The following is an 18,416-nucleotide window of genomic DNA, read 5'->3' on the forward strand; positions in this document are numbered from 1 at the left end:
TTTTGACAGCACTCCCTTTCCCCCCTTTTTGTGCTATTCCTAGCAATCCACAAAAGTGAAAGAATTGGGAACATGTACTTAAATAGACCCACAATGATCCAAACATTTAATATAAACTCAAGCCTAAAAAAATAGTGTAACAAAGACTTGTTGTGAATTATGTTTATTGTTAATTTAGTGCAGTAAGTAGCTATGAAAAGGAAAGCTAGCTTCAATGGGGGGGGGAGAAATACCCCAACAAGGTCAAAGGGGAGGATATAAATGAATTTATCCTGGTCATGCTACTAGCCATAGGCACACATAATCTCTGAGGAAGCACATGGAGTTGCTCCATGTAATTTAAGTGAAATGTCTGGGCAGCCAATGCAGACAGAAACTCTGTACATGACAGTGCACACGAAGCCAGATCAGGACAACTGCAAATTGATAAAAAGAATGGGACATTTTGAGGCATGTAACAAGTCATTCATGTGTCTTCAGATGTTAAACTACACAACAGTTAATCTTGCTTTTTGGATCCATTACATTAGTGTCATCTTAGTAAATGTTGCCCCACCAAAACTTTTAATACTGTGGGCACTGCCCGCTGTGCCAGTTCAGAACATAAAGCATAATAGGAGGCTGACAATTTATAGGCAGCTACTGTAAAAGCACCCATGAAATACTGCACACGAGTCATCTGGATAGTGATGAACTGGCCTGGGCTGCTGATGGAAGTCTGTCCCATGGAATGCTATGAGCAGGGGTGAGAAGTGAGGGGTTGGACCTTTGCTGTAAGTTTGTACCCTGTGCTAATAATGCGTTAGACCTGATCACTCCGATGGTTTGGGCATCTTTCTTTTGGAATTCCTGTGTATCTGAACTCCTTTGAGCCCTCTGGCTCTGCAGGACATTTCCGAAGACTAAAATCAATGAGCCATGAACAGAAAATCTACTGTACCCACTAACTCCATTCAGACATACAGTGGTGCCCCGCAAGACGAAATTAATTCGTTCCGCAATTTTTGTCGTCTAGCGAATTTTTCGTCTTGCGAAGCACGAAATCCCATAGGAATGCATTGAAAATCAATTAATGCGTTCCTATGGTCAAAAAAAGTCGAAACAAAGCCAAATTTGGTACAACAACAGTTTATTAACTGCTCTTTAAAGTCACACATACTGTAAAGAGCAGTTCAAAAATTGAAGGGAAAATAAATTAACTTTATAAACAAAACATGTCTTTGTTTTTAGACAAAGGAAACAAAGCCGCGAGACGTTTTCGTCTTGCGAAGCAAGCCCATAAGGAAATTTCGTCTTGCGAGGCAAATTGAAAACGGAAAAACCTTTCGTCTAGCGAGTTTTTTTGTCTTGCGAGGCATTCGTCTTGCGAGGTACCACTGTAATACAAAACTGTGGCTTTGCAACAAGGGATCACATGCTCTCTCTTCCCTGCTTCTGTGCAAGTTCCTTTCCTCCTTGACCTGCTGACTGTCTTCTGCTAAGTATGGTTTGCTGTTATGTCCAAAACCGTAAACTGTGATTAGCACCTTTCTTGCAAACCATGGTTGAAAACACATGTCAAATTAGGGTTTCAAGTTGTGGCTTGGAGGCAAGGTTCTAATATTCTTCCAATATGGGCATCATGGCAAGTAAAGGTAAAGGTAAAGGTACCCCTGCCCGTACGGGCCAGTCGTGTCCGACTCTGGGGTTGCGCGCCCATCTCGCTTAAGAGGCCGGGGGCCAGCGCTATCCAAAGACACTTCCGGGTCATGTGGCCAGCGTGACAAGCTGCATCTGGCGAGCCAGCACAACACACGGAAACGCCGTTTACCTTCCCAGTAGTAAGCGGTCCCTATTTATCTACTTGCACCCGGGGGTGCTTTCGAACTGCTAGGTTGGCAGGCGCTGGGACCAAGCAACGGGAGCTCACCCCGCCGCAGGGATTCGAACCGCCGACCATGCGATCGGCAAGTCCTAGACGCTGAGGTTTTACAGCGCCACCCGCGTCCTGCATCATGGCAAACTAGTCAGCAAAAAGAAAGACCCCAACAAACCCAAGTGAAGGAGACATGCAAGAGGGAAGAGAGTGGGAAGCGCAGGGGCCCATTACAAATGCTCCCAATTGCCAAACCATGGTTTAATGCTAAGTGTGAATTGAGCCACAGTAGCCAATGCTTTGGGGTAACAGTAGCCAGTCCATCAATTCCACTTCAATGAATAGGATTTAAGCTGTGCTGTGCTGTGCGCAACTTTGAATCAGTCAACACAAGAATGGGAAAAAGTCACCCCTTCACAACAACTTTTTCTCTAGAACTATGAAGAGAACAGGAACCATAAGTCTGTCAGGAACTGTGGCAATCACAGTTAAATGAAATCAAGTAGGCTTTAGTGCTATTTCAGTTTTGATTAATAAGCTTGTTGTGCTGCCCATAGAGATTTCTGGAGCCAGCATTCACAACCCACCATCACTGCTGCACTGGATTCTGGGGGCCCTCTGAATGTTTGTGGAAAGTCTGATTTTGTTCTTCGTTTTTGTCTAAAAAGAGTTGCTGAGACTCTTAGCACTGAAAGACCTTCTCTCTAGTCTTTGATGTGTGAGAGCTGGTTGTACCTGGATGGTAGCTTTTCAGAGACTCAGAGGTTATAGAATAACGGTAATTTCCTGCAGTACACAGTCATGTTTCCTCTCCTGCTATGGTTTCTAGTCAAACTGCTTTATTTATGGAGGCTTGTAATGATTCAGTCTATGATTCCCGTGGAAAGCCCCCAAAGCAGGAAAATCTGGAAGTATATTTATGTATGTTTCTGGTCCAGCTTTCGTGTGCTGCTATTGGACAGTGCCCATGAAACGTCTCCACTTCTCCAGCCTCAGAGCAGTTTATTAATTATTTTCAAGGGTTAATTTTAGGTTTTTGTAGCATTCAAAAGGATTAGTTCTTATTAGAAGAAGCCCTCATGTCACACACATACACCCCGCCCCCTTTTAATGCATTTACCAGGGGAAATGTGCTCAAGAGACATACTTGTGCTTTGTGCCATTGTGTTGGTACATCAGTCAATGCACTCTGGCCCCAGAAATTATTGGCTGGCATGCCTAACTTAAATCTTGATTTTAAAGTCTTGTTTCAATATTCTATGACTGCGGTTACACCTGGGCAGGGGAAGAAATAGAGTAGCAGTGAACCTCTGTGTCCCACATTATGAAGAGGGCTGCTCAGAGCACTACAGACTCAGTCACTATCATTGTGGTTTTCTTTGGTTGTGTTTTATTATCTTGTTGTGCTATGTACTAGCATCCTCAAACATATGTGCATTACACATTGCTCGATTGCATGTCCATTGTAAAAATGAGCATTGTAAAAAATGTTGATTTAAATTAAAAACCTATGCTGAAAACCTCTGCACTCTTACTTCATTGGGAATAAGACCTGTTGAACATAGTGGGCCTTATTTTTAAGAATGCATAGGCACAGGCTGCACAAATTCATAACAATTGCTTAGAAACTTTGAGTTGGTTTTGACTTAAACCCCACACCATCAGAGGGAAACAAGGATGCAGACTTTAATCATCTGCATGTCTCAGTCATATTGAAAGTAAATATGAGTTCTGGTTTTTATTGTTGTTATTTGAGCTTTCCAACCTTCCATTTATTTCTCTACTGGCAGTTGGACTCCTGTGGCAAATGAGCGATCTTTGTGTGTCTCAGCAAGAGCATACTGTGCAATTAAAAAAAAGAAAGTTTACAAAATAAATGAGGTTCTAACATTTGGCTTTCCTTGGCAGCCAACCTACAAATAGATAAACGGAATGGATTGTCAGTTGGACAGTTTCCATGAGCCAGATATTTCCCTCCCACCCCCAGGAATCTTTTACCAGGAAGAGGAAGAGAAAGAACACACTCTTTTGTGGGTTCTCCTGCCCCTTTTATTTTTTATTTTAAATTTCTAGCATAAAGCTGTGATCACGTCAGTGAAATCAGTGTAAGATGTGATCTACCTGTATTCATAAGCAAAAGGTACTTCTAAAGTTTAATGTGGAAGATCAAATCTCTCCCCCCTCTAATATCAGACATGGGTTGGACCAGTTACAGGTGTTCAGTGGTATTAATAGTTTCTGGGTTTTATAGCTAGGCCTGGCTCAAATTAAGTCATGTTTATAGCTCTCTTCTGAATTCCTGCTCTTTTGTCAGTTTCCCCTTTTAATTGTGGGAGTTGGGGGGGTTCATGAAAAGCCATTAGTAGGCAATGAATAATAGGAACAAATCAAAAGTAGTATTCCCTGCAAATCCTTCTCCACAGCCAGTCCCAAGCCAACGTCAGACCCAGTTCAAGAAGAAGTGTCACCAATGCAGAGAGTTGGTTGTGCTACAACTGAGCCTTCATGGCAGAATCTCCCTCTCTCTTGCTGCTCCTTTCTCCAGCTCCACATGGTGAAAATTTACAAAGGTCCTCAGAAGGGAAAATAGTCCAAACAAGATGTTACTGTACTTGGATAACCTGATTAGCAACTACATCTGGGGCATTAAAAATTAAATACCATGGGTAGTTGGGTGGAAATGACGGGTTTTAGCAAAACTGCAGCATGCAGGGAGGGGAGGTTCATTCTTCCCTCCCCAGCTCTGATCCCAATGAAAACTGCACATGTACACGCAGCCTAGTATTTCATTTTTGAAAACCCCAGATGTGGCAAAGTGTGTTGTTACCTTTTCCCAGGTGGTACTGAAAACGGGAATGAAAGAGGGAATAGGGTGTTGGGGAGGGAGGCAAAGGGGACATTTTTAATGGTTGGATATGCATACTTAGTTTTAGCAGTCTCAATAGGAAATAGGGGTTTTGATGAGACATTTGAAAGATGAGAGGGAGAGGCAACGTCACACAGGTGTCTTTGGAGGAGAGAAGCTCCAGTCCTGAGAAGAGCAACAAAGGAGGAAGTATAGAGCAGTGTTTCCCAACCACTGTTCCGCGGCACACTAGTGTGCCGCGAGATGTTGCCTGGTGTGCCGCGAGATGTTGCCTGGAGGGAGGCGGGCGAGTCGGGCGGCGAGAGGCGGGGCGGCGGCGGCGAGGAGAGGCCACCCAGCGCGGGGCTCTCGCCGTCTGCCTGCCTGGCTGCCTGCAAGCTCGGCGGGCAGCACCTGCGCCCGCAGCGCCCGCCTCGCGGCTCTCATTCCCTGCCCCTGCCAAAGCTCACCCAGCCAAGCCGCGCTCTCCTTCCTGCCTCGCTTTGCTGCCTCCTCCCCCCCCCAAAAGCTTGGAGGTTCCCCGGCAAGGGGGAGGGAAAAAAATTGAAACTTACACTTTCGTGCATCCCTCCCGGCGTGACGCTGCGCGCTGACGTCACGGGGCTGTAATGGTGGTGTGCCTCGAGATTTTTTTCATCAAACAAGTGTGCCTTTGCCCGAAAAAGGTTGGGAAACACTGGTATAGAGTCTTCTGCAGGAGTGGGAGGTTTCTGGTAGGCTAAAGGCCTGCTTTCCCCTCGAGAAGACTAGCTCTGCCTATCTAGAGGTGAACAGAAAAGGAAGGAACACAGAGAAAAGGTTGGGGGCTTCTCTCAGACACAATCTTCACTAGATAAGAAAGCTCCTGGATGACATATAAATTAGAGTGATTTATCAGAGTGTTTTCCTGGAAACCTGTTTTTATTCTGTGCCAAGTTGTTGTGAGAAGTGCAAACAGAACAAAAGCAATGGGTGGGGGGTGGGCATATAGCAGCATAGCTTTATACCAACTTCATAAAAAGAAAGTTCCCAAGTCATTCAAGCCTAAGTGTTCCTATTTTACTTCCATAGCCTCTGGAATTTAGGAGGACTGAAATGGCTTAAACAGTTGAGCTGCTTTTCTACCTAAGGGAGAAAAAAATTCAGTGCCATTGCTCCACCCTTCAGCTGTATAGATAAATATCGTAACTATTTATTTATAAAGTATTTGCCTTACTATGAGTATCTGATCAGAGGCAGGGCATCTAAAGAGGACTGATTTGGGGGAGCTGCAAGTTGCATGGCTAAACTCCTGGATTTTCAAAATGTGTGTCCCACTAAGCTGAATGCAGCCCAGCCCTGTTTGGCAGCTCTTCAGGGGCTTCCTAAGCCACCTGTGCTTTTTGCAGGCCTAGAGCTGCAGAAACTTGCAGGCATCTGGCAAGCCACAAAATGTGCCTGGTGACATGCTCAGCTTGATGGGTTACGTATTGTGCAGGGATATCTTATGTTCTGTTGGAAGTAACAGAGCAATATGAAACTGAAAATAGTTCAGATGATTTTAGGGAGCCAGTAAATGGATAAAACTTTTTCTCCAAGGTAGTATTGTCATTGTAAAGGGGACTGTTTTGTTGTTCTGGTGGTGGTGACTTCATTTGGAAGAATTATTAGCCAAATACATGGGGAAAGACGAATGAATTCTGCATTTTCAATTGTAGTCTTTAGCTTTGTTCCTCTAGTCATTTTTGCTAGTTTCATACTTTGAACTATCTTGTCTGGATCTTATAGAATAGTCAGTATGAAAGTGTTGCAATAATCCGCATTTAGTGCAGCCCTATGTCCTATGTTCAGTCTGAATTCACTAAGCCAGGAGGACAGAATTGTGATGGTGGTAAGACCCACTTCCAACCTACACACAATTCAGAAAACTGTCAAAACAGGCCCTATGCCAGGACAAATCGTGAGACATACAGGTTTTGTTCTGACTGTCAGCTTTCTAGTGTCTGCACATGACTCAGAGGTGAGGTTGGCCACTGTGATATTGTTCTTCGCTCTTGTGCATTACACCAAACATATTAACTGTCTAAAATGGGTGCCCCTTTAGTAAAGTCCTGAGAACCTAAATGTGAATGGTGTGCTTATCTCAGTAGTTCCGTGGTGTGCCCCCTCCCCCTGCCATTTTGTGGGATTCTTGAAGAGCTGCTGCCATGTTGTCTTGGTAGCCAGTTTGCTAACAGCCCCTTGTTTCAGAAGACGGGGCTCACTATGCCAGGATAAAGGAATCCTATATGCAGCAGGCAAAGAGGAGTTTTCTTCAAGGGTCCTGGTTCAGGGAGTGACCCTTGGTGTCAGAAAGGCTGGGAGAAATGTACAAATGCCCCTATTTTCGTCTCTGTAATGCAGGATAGGCTGTTTTGCTTTGCAAAGAAATATACTTCTCAAAGTTCTTGACATAATCATTTTTTCAGGAAATATGAGTATGCAATTCTGATGGCCTTACGGTCAGCATATCCAGCCTGAGAGAGCATGTGCAGAAGGAGGATCGATGAATATCTTCGAATATACAGCTGCACACAAGGGATCTCTCCTGGCAATTGGGAACTTGCTTGTCTAGGTTTCCATCATGAAGAGGGAGTCAGTGTACAGTTGAACACATGTCTACTCCATGCATGCAATTTACAGAATGCGCATAGATGGGGAGAGATGGATCCAGCCAATGTGATCGTGTCCCTCTCACTCCTGCATCCATTCACTCACCCTGGATATGTTGTGAGAGCAGGGCTGTAAACCTGGGACATTTTCTTCTTCCTTCTTTTCTGTCTGAAGAAAAGGTGACATACCTTCACTCACTCGCTCTTTCTTCCTTGGCCTACCCCCACCTACTGTATCCAGTCCCTCTCCCACTATGCCTTTGTTTAGATTACTCCATCTAGGCTTCATATGTTTCACCTTTCCAGGCCCTTCAATACTCAGGCAGTCTAGGGTTGTCAGCTCCACTCACTACTGGGTAGAGGAACCATAGAACCATTTTGGAGCTGTGCTGCATGCTGGTGGACATGGAACCATTTTATAAATAAGCAATAGCAAACAGACAGAAATATTTTTATTGGCTTTGTTTCAGATAATAAATACAAAAGTATTTTAAAATGGCAGTTTCTCATTGTGTGTGATTAACCTTAAGCATCATTTCTTTGATTCATACGCAGAATTAATAAATTGGGGCGATTCTGGAAAACATGTGGCATGTTATTTATGTAGTGCATAAACATGGTGTCAGTCTGATGTTGCTGGACTTCAACACCCACAATCCTTGACCGCCACATGCTGGAGTTCAGGAACATTTGGAGTGCACACCATGTTGACTCCTAATGTAGTGGCTTGTAGAGGCAATTCACATATCCATAGCTTTTAACCTAGCTCACCAATCCCAGATCTCCTTTCCCCAATAGTGGAGTTGTTTCTTCATGCTCCACAGCCACCTTCAGTTGCAAAGAGCCCTTGCCCAGAAGGTTATTAGAACCAAAGGCCAAGAGCATCATTAAACGACTCCCCAAACTTTCTAGTGCTTTTATGGGCACGCATTGACTAATTATAGTTTGCAAACCTAAAAAATGTTGACCACTTTTATTTACTTAATTTCTCCTGGAAGTGTAGGTAGCTCTATCTGATTTGGCTTTTTGGTTTTATGTAGTATCTACTATGGAAGATGGTAAGGAGCAAGATCCTGGGATGGACAACAATGTTACTCTGGTGCCTTTTGAAAGACCTGCTGTTATAGAGAAGCTGACAAGCAACATGGGAAAGCGTAAAAGCTCCACCCCACAGAAGTTTGTGGGTAAGCGTCAGATGAGCATGTTGTTGTTTGTAGCAAAAAAGGGGGTAGTTCATTGTTATATCCTAAGCTCTTAAATGTTCTAATGTAGGGATGGCACAATCAGAATGAGACATACCTGGGGGGGGGGGGAGCTGAGGACTAGAGAAGTGCATAGGCCATGGGGCCAGAGCCATGCAGTATGACCTGCAGTATAGAACCCTGCAACTGCTGAAAGCCAAAGATTCATTCATATATATATATATATATATATATATATATATATATATATATATAAAAAATCTGGGGACAAAAACATATACCAGATTGCTTAAGAGCTCTACAGAGGACATTTGCTTACTCTGTGATAGCAGTTTCTTAAAGGCAAAATCTAAAAAACCCATATTCCATTTCTAGTAGTGTTTCCCTAACAGTGTTATGTGGCACAACACTGTTCTGATACACACTGTTAAAAGAGTGCTGTTTCTTTAGTTCTGTCTGAACTACAACTGGCCTCTTCTTAGTGTAGAATGACATTTTCTCATATATTTCCAGAGCTATCAGCGATATTGGATAGGCTGCTCAATCAATTGCGCACACATTTTGTTTCTGTTATTAAAAAGACCTAGAAAGGTGGGTGCAGGAGAATCTTCGAGTTTCCAGGGACACAATCGATGGCCAGGAGTGGCCGGCACAGTGGGCCAGAGCTGCCACTGGCCTCCAGACAGCCATGTCATTGCTGCTTACCACAGTGGTTTGGGGGCAGGGCAGCTGACCTCCCCACTGTTCCACCCTTGGGAGGCAACACCACACCAGCTGCTCCTCTGGATGACTGACATGGCTGGCCTTTGTATATGGTCACATGAAAGGATATAAGATGTTAGGGAATAGGTAAGAAACCCAGCTGGATGGACTGAGTGGGATAGATAGTGGGGAAAGACTAGGAGTGCAGGGCCATTGCTAGGAGGTAGCCCACTGGTCCCTCCCCCCCCCCCATATTTTGTTTTGTTTTACTTTTTAAGAAGAAGCTACTTTGCTTTACAGGCCTAGTCAGCCACCATCTTACTTTGTTCAGAGAGCTGAACTTACATCTATATATGCAAGTTAGCATATATGATTTTTATAAAAATTGTTGTTGTGCCTGTACCCTGATTCTCTTAAGCTCCTGGGGGAAATATATTAGTTGCACTTCAAATAAATGTTGGGGAAATCCCACACTTAACAGTTTTTGCATGAAGCCTCATTGCACTCTCTGAATAAATAGAGGTATAAAAGAATTTCCCCCACTAGATGTTCACAGCCCCAGTTCTCTAGCTGTGTGGGTTCAGAGGAGACGGGAGTCCTTCCCACAGGACAATTGGTAATAGAAGGCCTTGTGAGCCGTGGGAGGAGAATTTTCAACTAGAAAAGGCTGTGAGGTGAACTTCACGTGTATCCCTCTCTCTTACTTGTCTTTAAAGATTTGTTCTGTTGACTGAGTCACGTGGTGGTTCAAACTCTAGTCTTGCATTTATGTAGTCATTTTGCCTACCCTGTCATTGGGTGCTTATGCTGTCCTGGCATGTGAGCCATAGCAACGCTGTTCCTTCCAGTACCATTTGTTCCATAATGCGAGAAACCCAGAACCACGAGGGCAGAATCCATATTGGGATTCCTCCTCCTCCTGCTCCTCACATCAGCACTAGCCCATTTGTTGACCACCAGCATTACACTTTCCATTTTTAAGTTCGGAATAGAGTAGTTGCTTTGGAAAATGATCATCAGGCATCTGCACAACATGACCAGTCCTTAACAACACATTAATGTTCAGAACCCATTAAAAAAGGTGCATTATTTCTTTTCAACAAGTGGGGCAATGAAGCTGAGAGACAGTTACCTTTCTTGCTTTTATCTACTAGGTTCATACAGCTTAAGTGAAATTTGATTTCAGATTGATTAGCCAGCCACCCCCAACCCCAGCACAATGGGCACCAACTAGCAGATGATACAATAGATCTGGAATTTCAGAGAAAGGTGTCACACTCTGGCACAGAGACAGCTAGAAGTACGGGCCCTTCTAGTCAGTAGACTGACCTTTCACTCTCCGGTGAAACCTGCAGGTGGTATTCTGAGCTGAGCAATCTCAGTGTTACGGTTGAAATTTCAGAAGAAAGGAAGGAAAGTGTCATGCTTCCAATGTAGGAAAAAGTTGAAACAGACTAAACAAGACCTGGCAATCAGTATTCATGTCACAGAGTGAAACTGAGTGAAACTAATGTCTGCTCCCCACCTTCATAATATAAGTTTAGCCCTAAAACCTTCACAAGACAAGGAAAAGTGTGCATGTAAATTTCTTCTGATGCTGTATTAAAAATAGTCAGTTTTAGCAACATACTAATACAATATTTTTACCTTTTTCCATTGTACAAGGGTCATTCAGTTAGAGAATTACAACTATACAGTGATAGCTATTTTTTTTAAAAAATCCTTCTGTGATAGCATTTTAGCAGCTCCTCTATGGCAGCATGTTTCTGACTAAAAACACTTGTGAACATTACATTTGTTGAAGGGCACCAGTGTGAATTTATGGGCGCAACTTCACCTTGGAAGCAAGGGGATGGGAAGAAGGACAGTGTTTTCCAGATGGCATAATATGATGTAGCTAATTGGATCTCAGTAGCTAGTTACTTTAGCTAATGGAGCAGTTATTATGGCAGTAAAGGATAGAAAAGTATATCATTTTAATCATAGTGAAAATTCCTCAACTCGGCAACATATTAGGTTTTGAAAACCTGCAATGAATAATGCTCTTCAGACTGATGAGCTTGCTTGGATTTATGAACTAAAAAATAGTTTACCTTTTATGCATATAACATAGTTTTTTTAAAAAAACTTATTTTCTTGAATAATTTTGTGGTTTTATGAGGTGTGTTATTAGCAGCCATCAATTTATTAATGACTGCTTCTAAATCATATTGGTACCCTGACCACTTTGGCACACAGAATCTTACCCATGTTACAATCTGAGATGCCAGGGCTTGTTTCAAAAGTTGATAATCCCAGGTCATTATCATGAATCATAATTTAAAGGGGGAGGGGGACAAGATGATGTGTTAAGCACACATTTCTTGCTCATTATCTCTTACGTTTCTGAGAAAACAAAATTATTTCAATAAATTCTCTTAACACCTTTGCGTACATAATGGGCATGCTGTTTTCATATGATAGTTTATTCTGAAATGTAGGTGGATCCTATAACTTGCCAGGGCCCTGCTTATCTTAAGCTGCTCCAGAGACTGAAGGCTGATTTTACCCATACATCTTGTACTTCAGTACGGATTCCAAACTGGAAACATTCATGTGTCCCTTGTCATGTTCCCAGTGGCACTTCAGAGCATTGTTACAATCCTTCCGCAATCTCTACTGGAATGAAGATACAAAACATTATTTGGTAGGGGGTGTGTATGGCACCCAAGATTCAGCTTGTATCTGTATTTGTGAGGTCTTTTTTTTAAATCCAATATATTTCTGAGTTGCTCTTTGCTCTCCCTGCTTCAGTCTGTATCAGGTTCCAAGATGATGTGCAGAAAGGGTTCCCCCTTCACTGTAATGGTGAATCGGAAAATGACTATAATAACTGTTCCCTCTTTTGGCCAAAGTGAATAAAAGTTTCAGGCACAGGAACCTCTCCAGAGTATGTTAAGCCTGCCAAATTGCAGACAAATAGGTTCAGAGGCATTTTTGAGGGAAGGAAAAGTCATCATTTTCTTCTATAATCCATATTAGTTTCATATATTGGAGGTGAGGGCAAGGGTTTGTCACTTGGTCTTCATTTATTATAATCAAGAGGTAGGCATTCTTGGTGTGTATTCTTGCCTGAACATTAAAAAGAAAACATTTGCATCTTCACACTGGCCTTTCTAGTGCAGACCTTGCAGACCTTCAATCCTTGCCCCAGGTTGGTCAGATGTTTCCTGCTGGATGTCCCCTGCCTTGGGGTAGTTGCATTGCCCTCCGTGTGTCCCCAGCCCAGCTAAAGGCAGGGGGGGGGGGGAAACTGCCATTGCTAGAGGACCAGAATTCCCATTCACTATTTAGGAGTATTTTAAAGATATACATGGTGTATTTTACGTGTGTATGTTTCCTTCAGGTTTGGCAAGAGGCATGGAAATATAAATGTGAAGTGAGAATTAGCTCACATTGATCCTATCCACATTTTGAGCAAAGTATACTGAAGTGCATTAACTGACTTGCATTAACCACTTTGTGGAACCTTTGTATTGGTTATGGACTGAAGTTACAAGCTCTAAACCACAGAAACCGTATTCAGACATTAGCAAGGGGAAGAAGCAACACTGGGTCAGCCAGGTCATGCATTCAGCACCATTCCCAAGGCCATGCAAATCTCCCAGCTCCTCCTGTAGTGAGGAGAGTGGACTTAGGCAGCAGGAATCCTTTCGTGTCCATTGATACTTCCTGTGAAGTTGAGAACCCCTAAAATATCAGGGTTCTTAGTCATGTGCAAAAGGCTCCCTGCTACAGAAATTCACTCTTATCCTGAGAGAGGCCAAGAGTGACCTTGGAAATGGGCCTAAACACACAGTCCCATCGCTCCACTGCATTGCAGTGCCACAGAAAGAATGTAGTTGGTCAAGGGAGCTGTGGACTCAAAAAGATTGAAAACCTTCAGGCCAGAGTGTCAAACTGATAATCCATAAAATGATTTTCCCCATTCCTTTTTCACTTTGATTCCACTCTTGCTAATTTAGTGTAATAAATTTAATTTAATAAATTTAAGAATGTAATAAATTTAATTTAGTTCAGAGTCCTGCCTCAGCTGCCAATCATGTGCATACTTAACCCGACAATAAGCCCCATTGAACACAGTAGGACTTCCTTCTGAGCACAGGATTGTGCTGTAAGTGACCAAAAATGTTCTTATGGAGGCCACATTTTACAAAATGGATGCACAAAACATCTCTGTATTTTCATGTTTAATAACAGATTGTTTCCTTATTGTTTCTGTATTGTTGTTCTTCTCATGCAGGTGAGAAGCTCATAAGATATGGCTACCCTGATATACATTTTGACACGAACTTGCCCTATGAGAGAGATGCTGAGCTGATGCAGACTCACATGATGGACCAGGCGATCAACAACGCCATTTCTTACCTTGGGGCTGAGGCGCTTCACCCCCTGATGCAGCACACGCCAAGCACAATTGCTGATGTGGCCCCCGTCATAAGTTCAGCTTATGCTCAGGTCTACAACCCTAACAGGATAGAAAGACCAATGAGCCGAGAAACTACTGACAGCAATGAAAACAACATGGATGGCCCCATCTCCCTCATCAGACCAAAGAGTCAGCCCCAGGAAAGAGAGGCTTCTCCCAGCAATAGTTGCCTGGATTCCTCTGACTCAGAGAGCAGCCACGAAGACCACCAGTCCTACCAGGAAAACCCTGCCTTAAATCCCAAAAGGAAGCAAAGCCCAGCTTACATGAAGGAGGACTCCAAGGCTTTGGATGTCACGAAAGCGTCTAAGGGCTCTTTAAAGGATATCTACAAAGTTTTCAACGGAGAAGGAGAGCAGATCAGGGCCTTTAAGTGTGAGCACTGCCGAGTTCTTTTCCTAGACCATGTCATGTACACCATCCACATGGGGTGTCATGGCTATCGGGACCCATTAGAATGCAACATTTGTGGCTACCGGAGCCAGGACCGCTATGAGTTCTCCTCACACATTGTTCGAGGAGAGCACACGTTCCACTAGGCCTTCTCTTCCAAAGGGGACTCTGAGGTGGGGGGGCGGGACCCGCAGACACTGCACATGAAGAAATACTGCACTTACAATTCCACTTTTCCTCAGACGTTGACACACCTTTTGTTGTTGTTGTTGTTGTTGTTATTTTTGTTGCTTTTTTTTTTAAAAAAAAAACTTTATTTTTGTTGTTAACCATACTGGACCCAGTCTCACCTGGTACCAGTGGTAAGGAAGAAAGGAAGGAAATAAGGAAGGCAAGGGACTAGAGTAGTTCTGTTGTTGTTGTTGCTTTTGCTCTGAAAACTGGTGTTAACTGTTTCAGTGGAAATTGAAAGGCAGTCCTTTTCTGTCAGGTTTTTTTCTCTGTATGTTTTGTAATACCTTGGGTACTGCTGAACTCTACTAGGTGCTCTAACGTCTTAGCAAATTGTCAGCTTTTGGTAAACAATTTCAGGTAAACACATTTCAGAGGAAAGCCCTTTCAAATATGTAGATACATTTTGGGGGTTGAGAATTGGGAGTGGAATATTATTTTGCAAAATTGTTCATCATGGGTGTGGGGAGGTTTAGTATAAAGTGAACCCAAATTCTTTAGATTTAGGAGCAAAAGCAAATACCATTATTCACTCAGACATTACTTCCTACAGTGAACTACTTTCCTTGGGGTTCTGTGTTGCTTTTCTTGAATATAAATGAAATGCTTAGGTTTAATACTGAAACAATAAAATAGAAGCTTGATTTTATATTTATGACGAGACATCCTGCAGGACACTTGGAAGTCCTACAATATTATTTTACTCATCCTGACATGCACTTTTAAAACAAAGGGCAGGAGAATTACTGAGATGTTCTTGTGTCATAAATATTAATTTCCCAGCTTCATCCAGGCACTTAATTAGTTGGGCCCTGTGTACAATGAAAGATATTTTCAAATCCTAGTGGAGATCTATGCATGTTTACTCAGAAGTAAGCTCCACTGAGTTCAGCAGGAGTTTCCTTCCTAGTAAGTGTGCTTAGGAATGCAGTTTTAGAGGTGCAAATGTCAAGTTTTATGTAACAGATTCTGCTGCTTAACAGTCTTGGGCATACTAATTAGAAATGCATTTTAAAGATGAAATGTTTCTATTTTTCATTTTATTCTTCAGTGTTAATTGCTCAACAGCCATCTAAAATTAGACTTAAAGTTAGCAGAGCATCATGGATTGGGGGTGCTTCTGTCATTCTGAATGCTGTGTGGCAGTTGGTGGGGTGGCACTGCTTATCTGACCTCCTGCCACTGCTGTTGCTGTCGTGGCGGCAAGCTCAGTGTGGTGCAAACGCACCAGCAGGAGAACCCGATTGGCTCCACCATTGCCTCCCCCCTCCCACTCCTGGTATGTCCCAGCAACTGCAGGGACAGGATGTCTGGGAAGCAGCCCCACCCCTCCAACCTGCTCTTACTGCAGTGGCGGTTGATTCATGTTTCAGTCAACATTTCTAGTTTACATATGCAAAGATTTCCAGAGAATATTAGAACTGCTTCACACATGGCATTTTTTCTACACAAATTTTGGGTTGGGGGGGGCACTTCCATGTTTTGTAAAAAAATCACAAATGTCTATTTTGCCACAAGTAAACATATGAAACCCATGGTATGTGGTTTCCATCCATCTAGCCATAATAAAATAGATACTTGTTTCATGAATGACAGTATATGTAAGGATAAATGGAATTCTTACAACATACAGGAAAACAATCGTGTGTGAAGCAATCTTAATTCCCTCTTCTTTCTCCCTCTCTAGTGTCTCTCTCTCTCTCTCTCACACACACACACACAAACGTTTCCCATCTTGTTGCTGTGCACTTGGGAGTTCACAGCCAGTTGTAAATTCTGCTCACATTTGCAAATGAGAGATACTGCCCTCGTATTGTTTAAATGACCATTCATTTCAAGCTAAAATAGAACTAAGTCAAGAACCCCAATTTATCTGGAGGTTAATTTCTTGACTAGCAACTCACTTCAGTTTCTAGTTAATTCCCTGATCATTAGCAAATGAGAAATTAAACTAAATTAAGAGATTACAAATCTTGAGGTTGTGTAAATGAGCCCTCCGTTGACTGTACTTAGGTGAGCTAGATTCTGAACTTTTATTTTTAATAGGTTTGTGTTTTTTTTGCTTAGAGATACTGTTTTGCTTTTAAAAAAACAACAGTGGCTACCTCACTTTTTTTTTTTACATCCTTAGTTGTTTTCCCAACCTTTGGGTTGAGATGTTTGCACATCTTCTTGTTAAACGAAGAGAGTAGTTAAAAGTGGTGCGTGTAATCGAATTAGATAAGGTTTTAAGGTTGTTTCTTAAATCTTGAGCAGACTATTTATAGTTTCTTTGTTTTTATATATTTTACTTCAGCCTATTAGAATAAACACAAGGTAGTCAACTCTCTCAATACAAGACGAGAAGGATGGGCAACGGTCCTCTTAGTTTGCTTTATGTGGGTCCACGGAAGCATTGATTCAAACTCAAAATGTCCCTTATGATGGTTGCAAGTGGAAGTAGTTATGGATCTTAGAGATGTGTTTTTAGACATGTTTATGAACCATCTCACTACAGTAAAACCAAAAGGGTGACTCTTGTCAGTATATGTGCTCATCATCTATGTCTCTCTGGTAGGAGGGCTTGGTCGTGTTGCTTTGCTTACCTTTCCAGGTCTGCAGCTATAGCAGAAAGGAACTGTGTGATTTAAGATTTCCTCCAGGAAACATGTTTGGCTGGTTCAATCTATGTTTCAAGGGTAGAGTATTCTGCAGTTGTTATGCAGAAGCTACTAAAAGTTTCATTAATAAACTCGTCTAAAATGCAAGAAGAAATATTGATGTGATGTAAGGATTTCCTGGCAGGAAATCTTAGGGCAAAATGGTGAGTTCTGACCACATTTGTATAGTTGGCCTCTTAATTTTTACTTAAACTTTTATTCCAGGATGAAAAATTACTATGTAAAAGCCCTGAATTATCCAGGTGCTCTTTTATTGACTGACATCTCACTTTGACTTATGATTGCTCCCTTAAGCATATTTTAAATGAGAGTTTAAATTAAGAGGTTACTATTTTCATATTGTGATGGTGTAAACAAATTTTCATTTTTTACTGATCTACTTTTACAATAGATCCACACACCCACACCCAAATTGCTCTTTGAACTATTCTTAACCCAACAAGCAGCTTGGCAATCTGGCAAAAGGCTTTTCACAAGGAAAAAGCAACCAGTTCCTTCTATTTCCACTCTTCCCTGCTTGCCAGCGTGCTGTATGACCTAAAGCAGGTTGGCAATATTCTAAAAAAACGCCAGCCAGAAAAAACAAAACAATGGGTGCACACTTGAAACACACTCAGTTGCCTCTTTGGATTCCAGTCCCCGTCTTTTTCAACCAAATGGTTTTATAATCTCCCTTTGTCCTTGTAATCTGCAATCATGGTACAGGCAGAGCTCAGGAAAGACTATCTGCCACTAACACTCTTCCTTCTTGCTCTCAGTCGTGCAGGTCACATTCTGAACGACTATTTCCCCCACTCCCCAACTGATACCACTGGAAAGCTTCCATGCCTGAAGGGAGCTGTCAAAAAGCTGTTCACAAAGATGACTGTTGAAAGTAAAGTTGTGTCCGCACCGAATCAGCCCCGCCATTGCATTGCACCGCATGATGTGCACTTCCACAGTTGTTGGAAGAACTCAGAGAGCAAGAAGCTTATACAGTCCAATCATAAAATAGGTCTTTGGGGGGTGGGCAGCTCTAGCATGCTTTTTGTTTCCCATAGAAATATGTCCATCAGCATCCTTGAAGGGTTTCAGAAGGACAGGGTGTGAGATCCTGGAATGGGGCGTATGTTGCCAGGAACTCCTCTGTCAAACTGGGCTATATGAGGCAGGTGGGGAAGTGTCATTCCTGCTGATTAACGTTAGAGATGAAAGTAAAGAGGCATCACTTTCTGTACTGATCAGTTTTCAATAAGCAAAATGATTTGCTGAAGAAAAAACAGTATTTTTGATATTGGTCTTCCTGGCTTAGCAATATCAGAAAACCTTTGTTTTATCTAAGATCTGTCAGAAGAGCAATACTATGGTCTGGAGAGAGCTGGGTGCAGGAATCCTACCTCTGCATTACATATGTCCTTATAACCTCTCTATTTGTTCTATTTGGCTCTGTG

The 18,416-nt window shown here is 42.4% G+C and overlaps 1 protein-coding gene across 6 annotated transcripts in view; it reads left to right on the forward strand.

Moving 5' to 3' along the window:
- The window catches only part of IKZF2 (IKAROS family zinc finger 2), a 108,333-nt gene extending 93,942 nt beyond the window's left edge, over positions 1 to 14,391 (forward strand). For 4 of the 6 annotated variants that reach the window (XM_081180233.1, XM_081180234.1, XM_081180235.1 and 1 more), the window contains exons 7-8: positions 8,371 to 8,514; positions 13,517 to 14,391. In XM_081180233.1, the coding sequence (XP_081036359.1) occupies positions 8,371 to 8,514; positions 13,517 to 14,241 (869 nt within the window). In that variant the 3' untranslated portion in view covers positions 14,242 to 14,391. The remainder of the gene's footprint in view (positions 1 to 8,370; positions 8,515 to 13,516) is intronic. The other 2 variants (XM_081180237.1, XM_081180236.1) reach the window with 1 other exon arrangement.
- Positions 14,392 to 18,416: the final 4,025 nt, after the last annotated feature.

The sequence above is a fragment of the Podarcis bocagei genome (genome assembly GCF_964188305.1).
Source record: "Podarcis bocagei genome assembly, chromosome: 1".
NCBI lineage: Eukaryota > Metazoa > Chordata > Lepidosauria > Squamata > Lacertidae > Podarcis > Podarcis bocagei.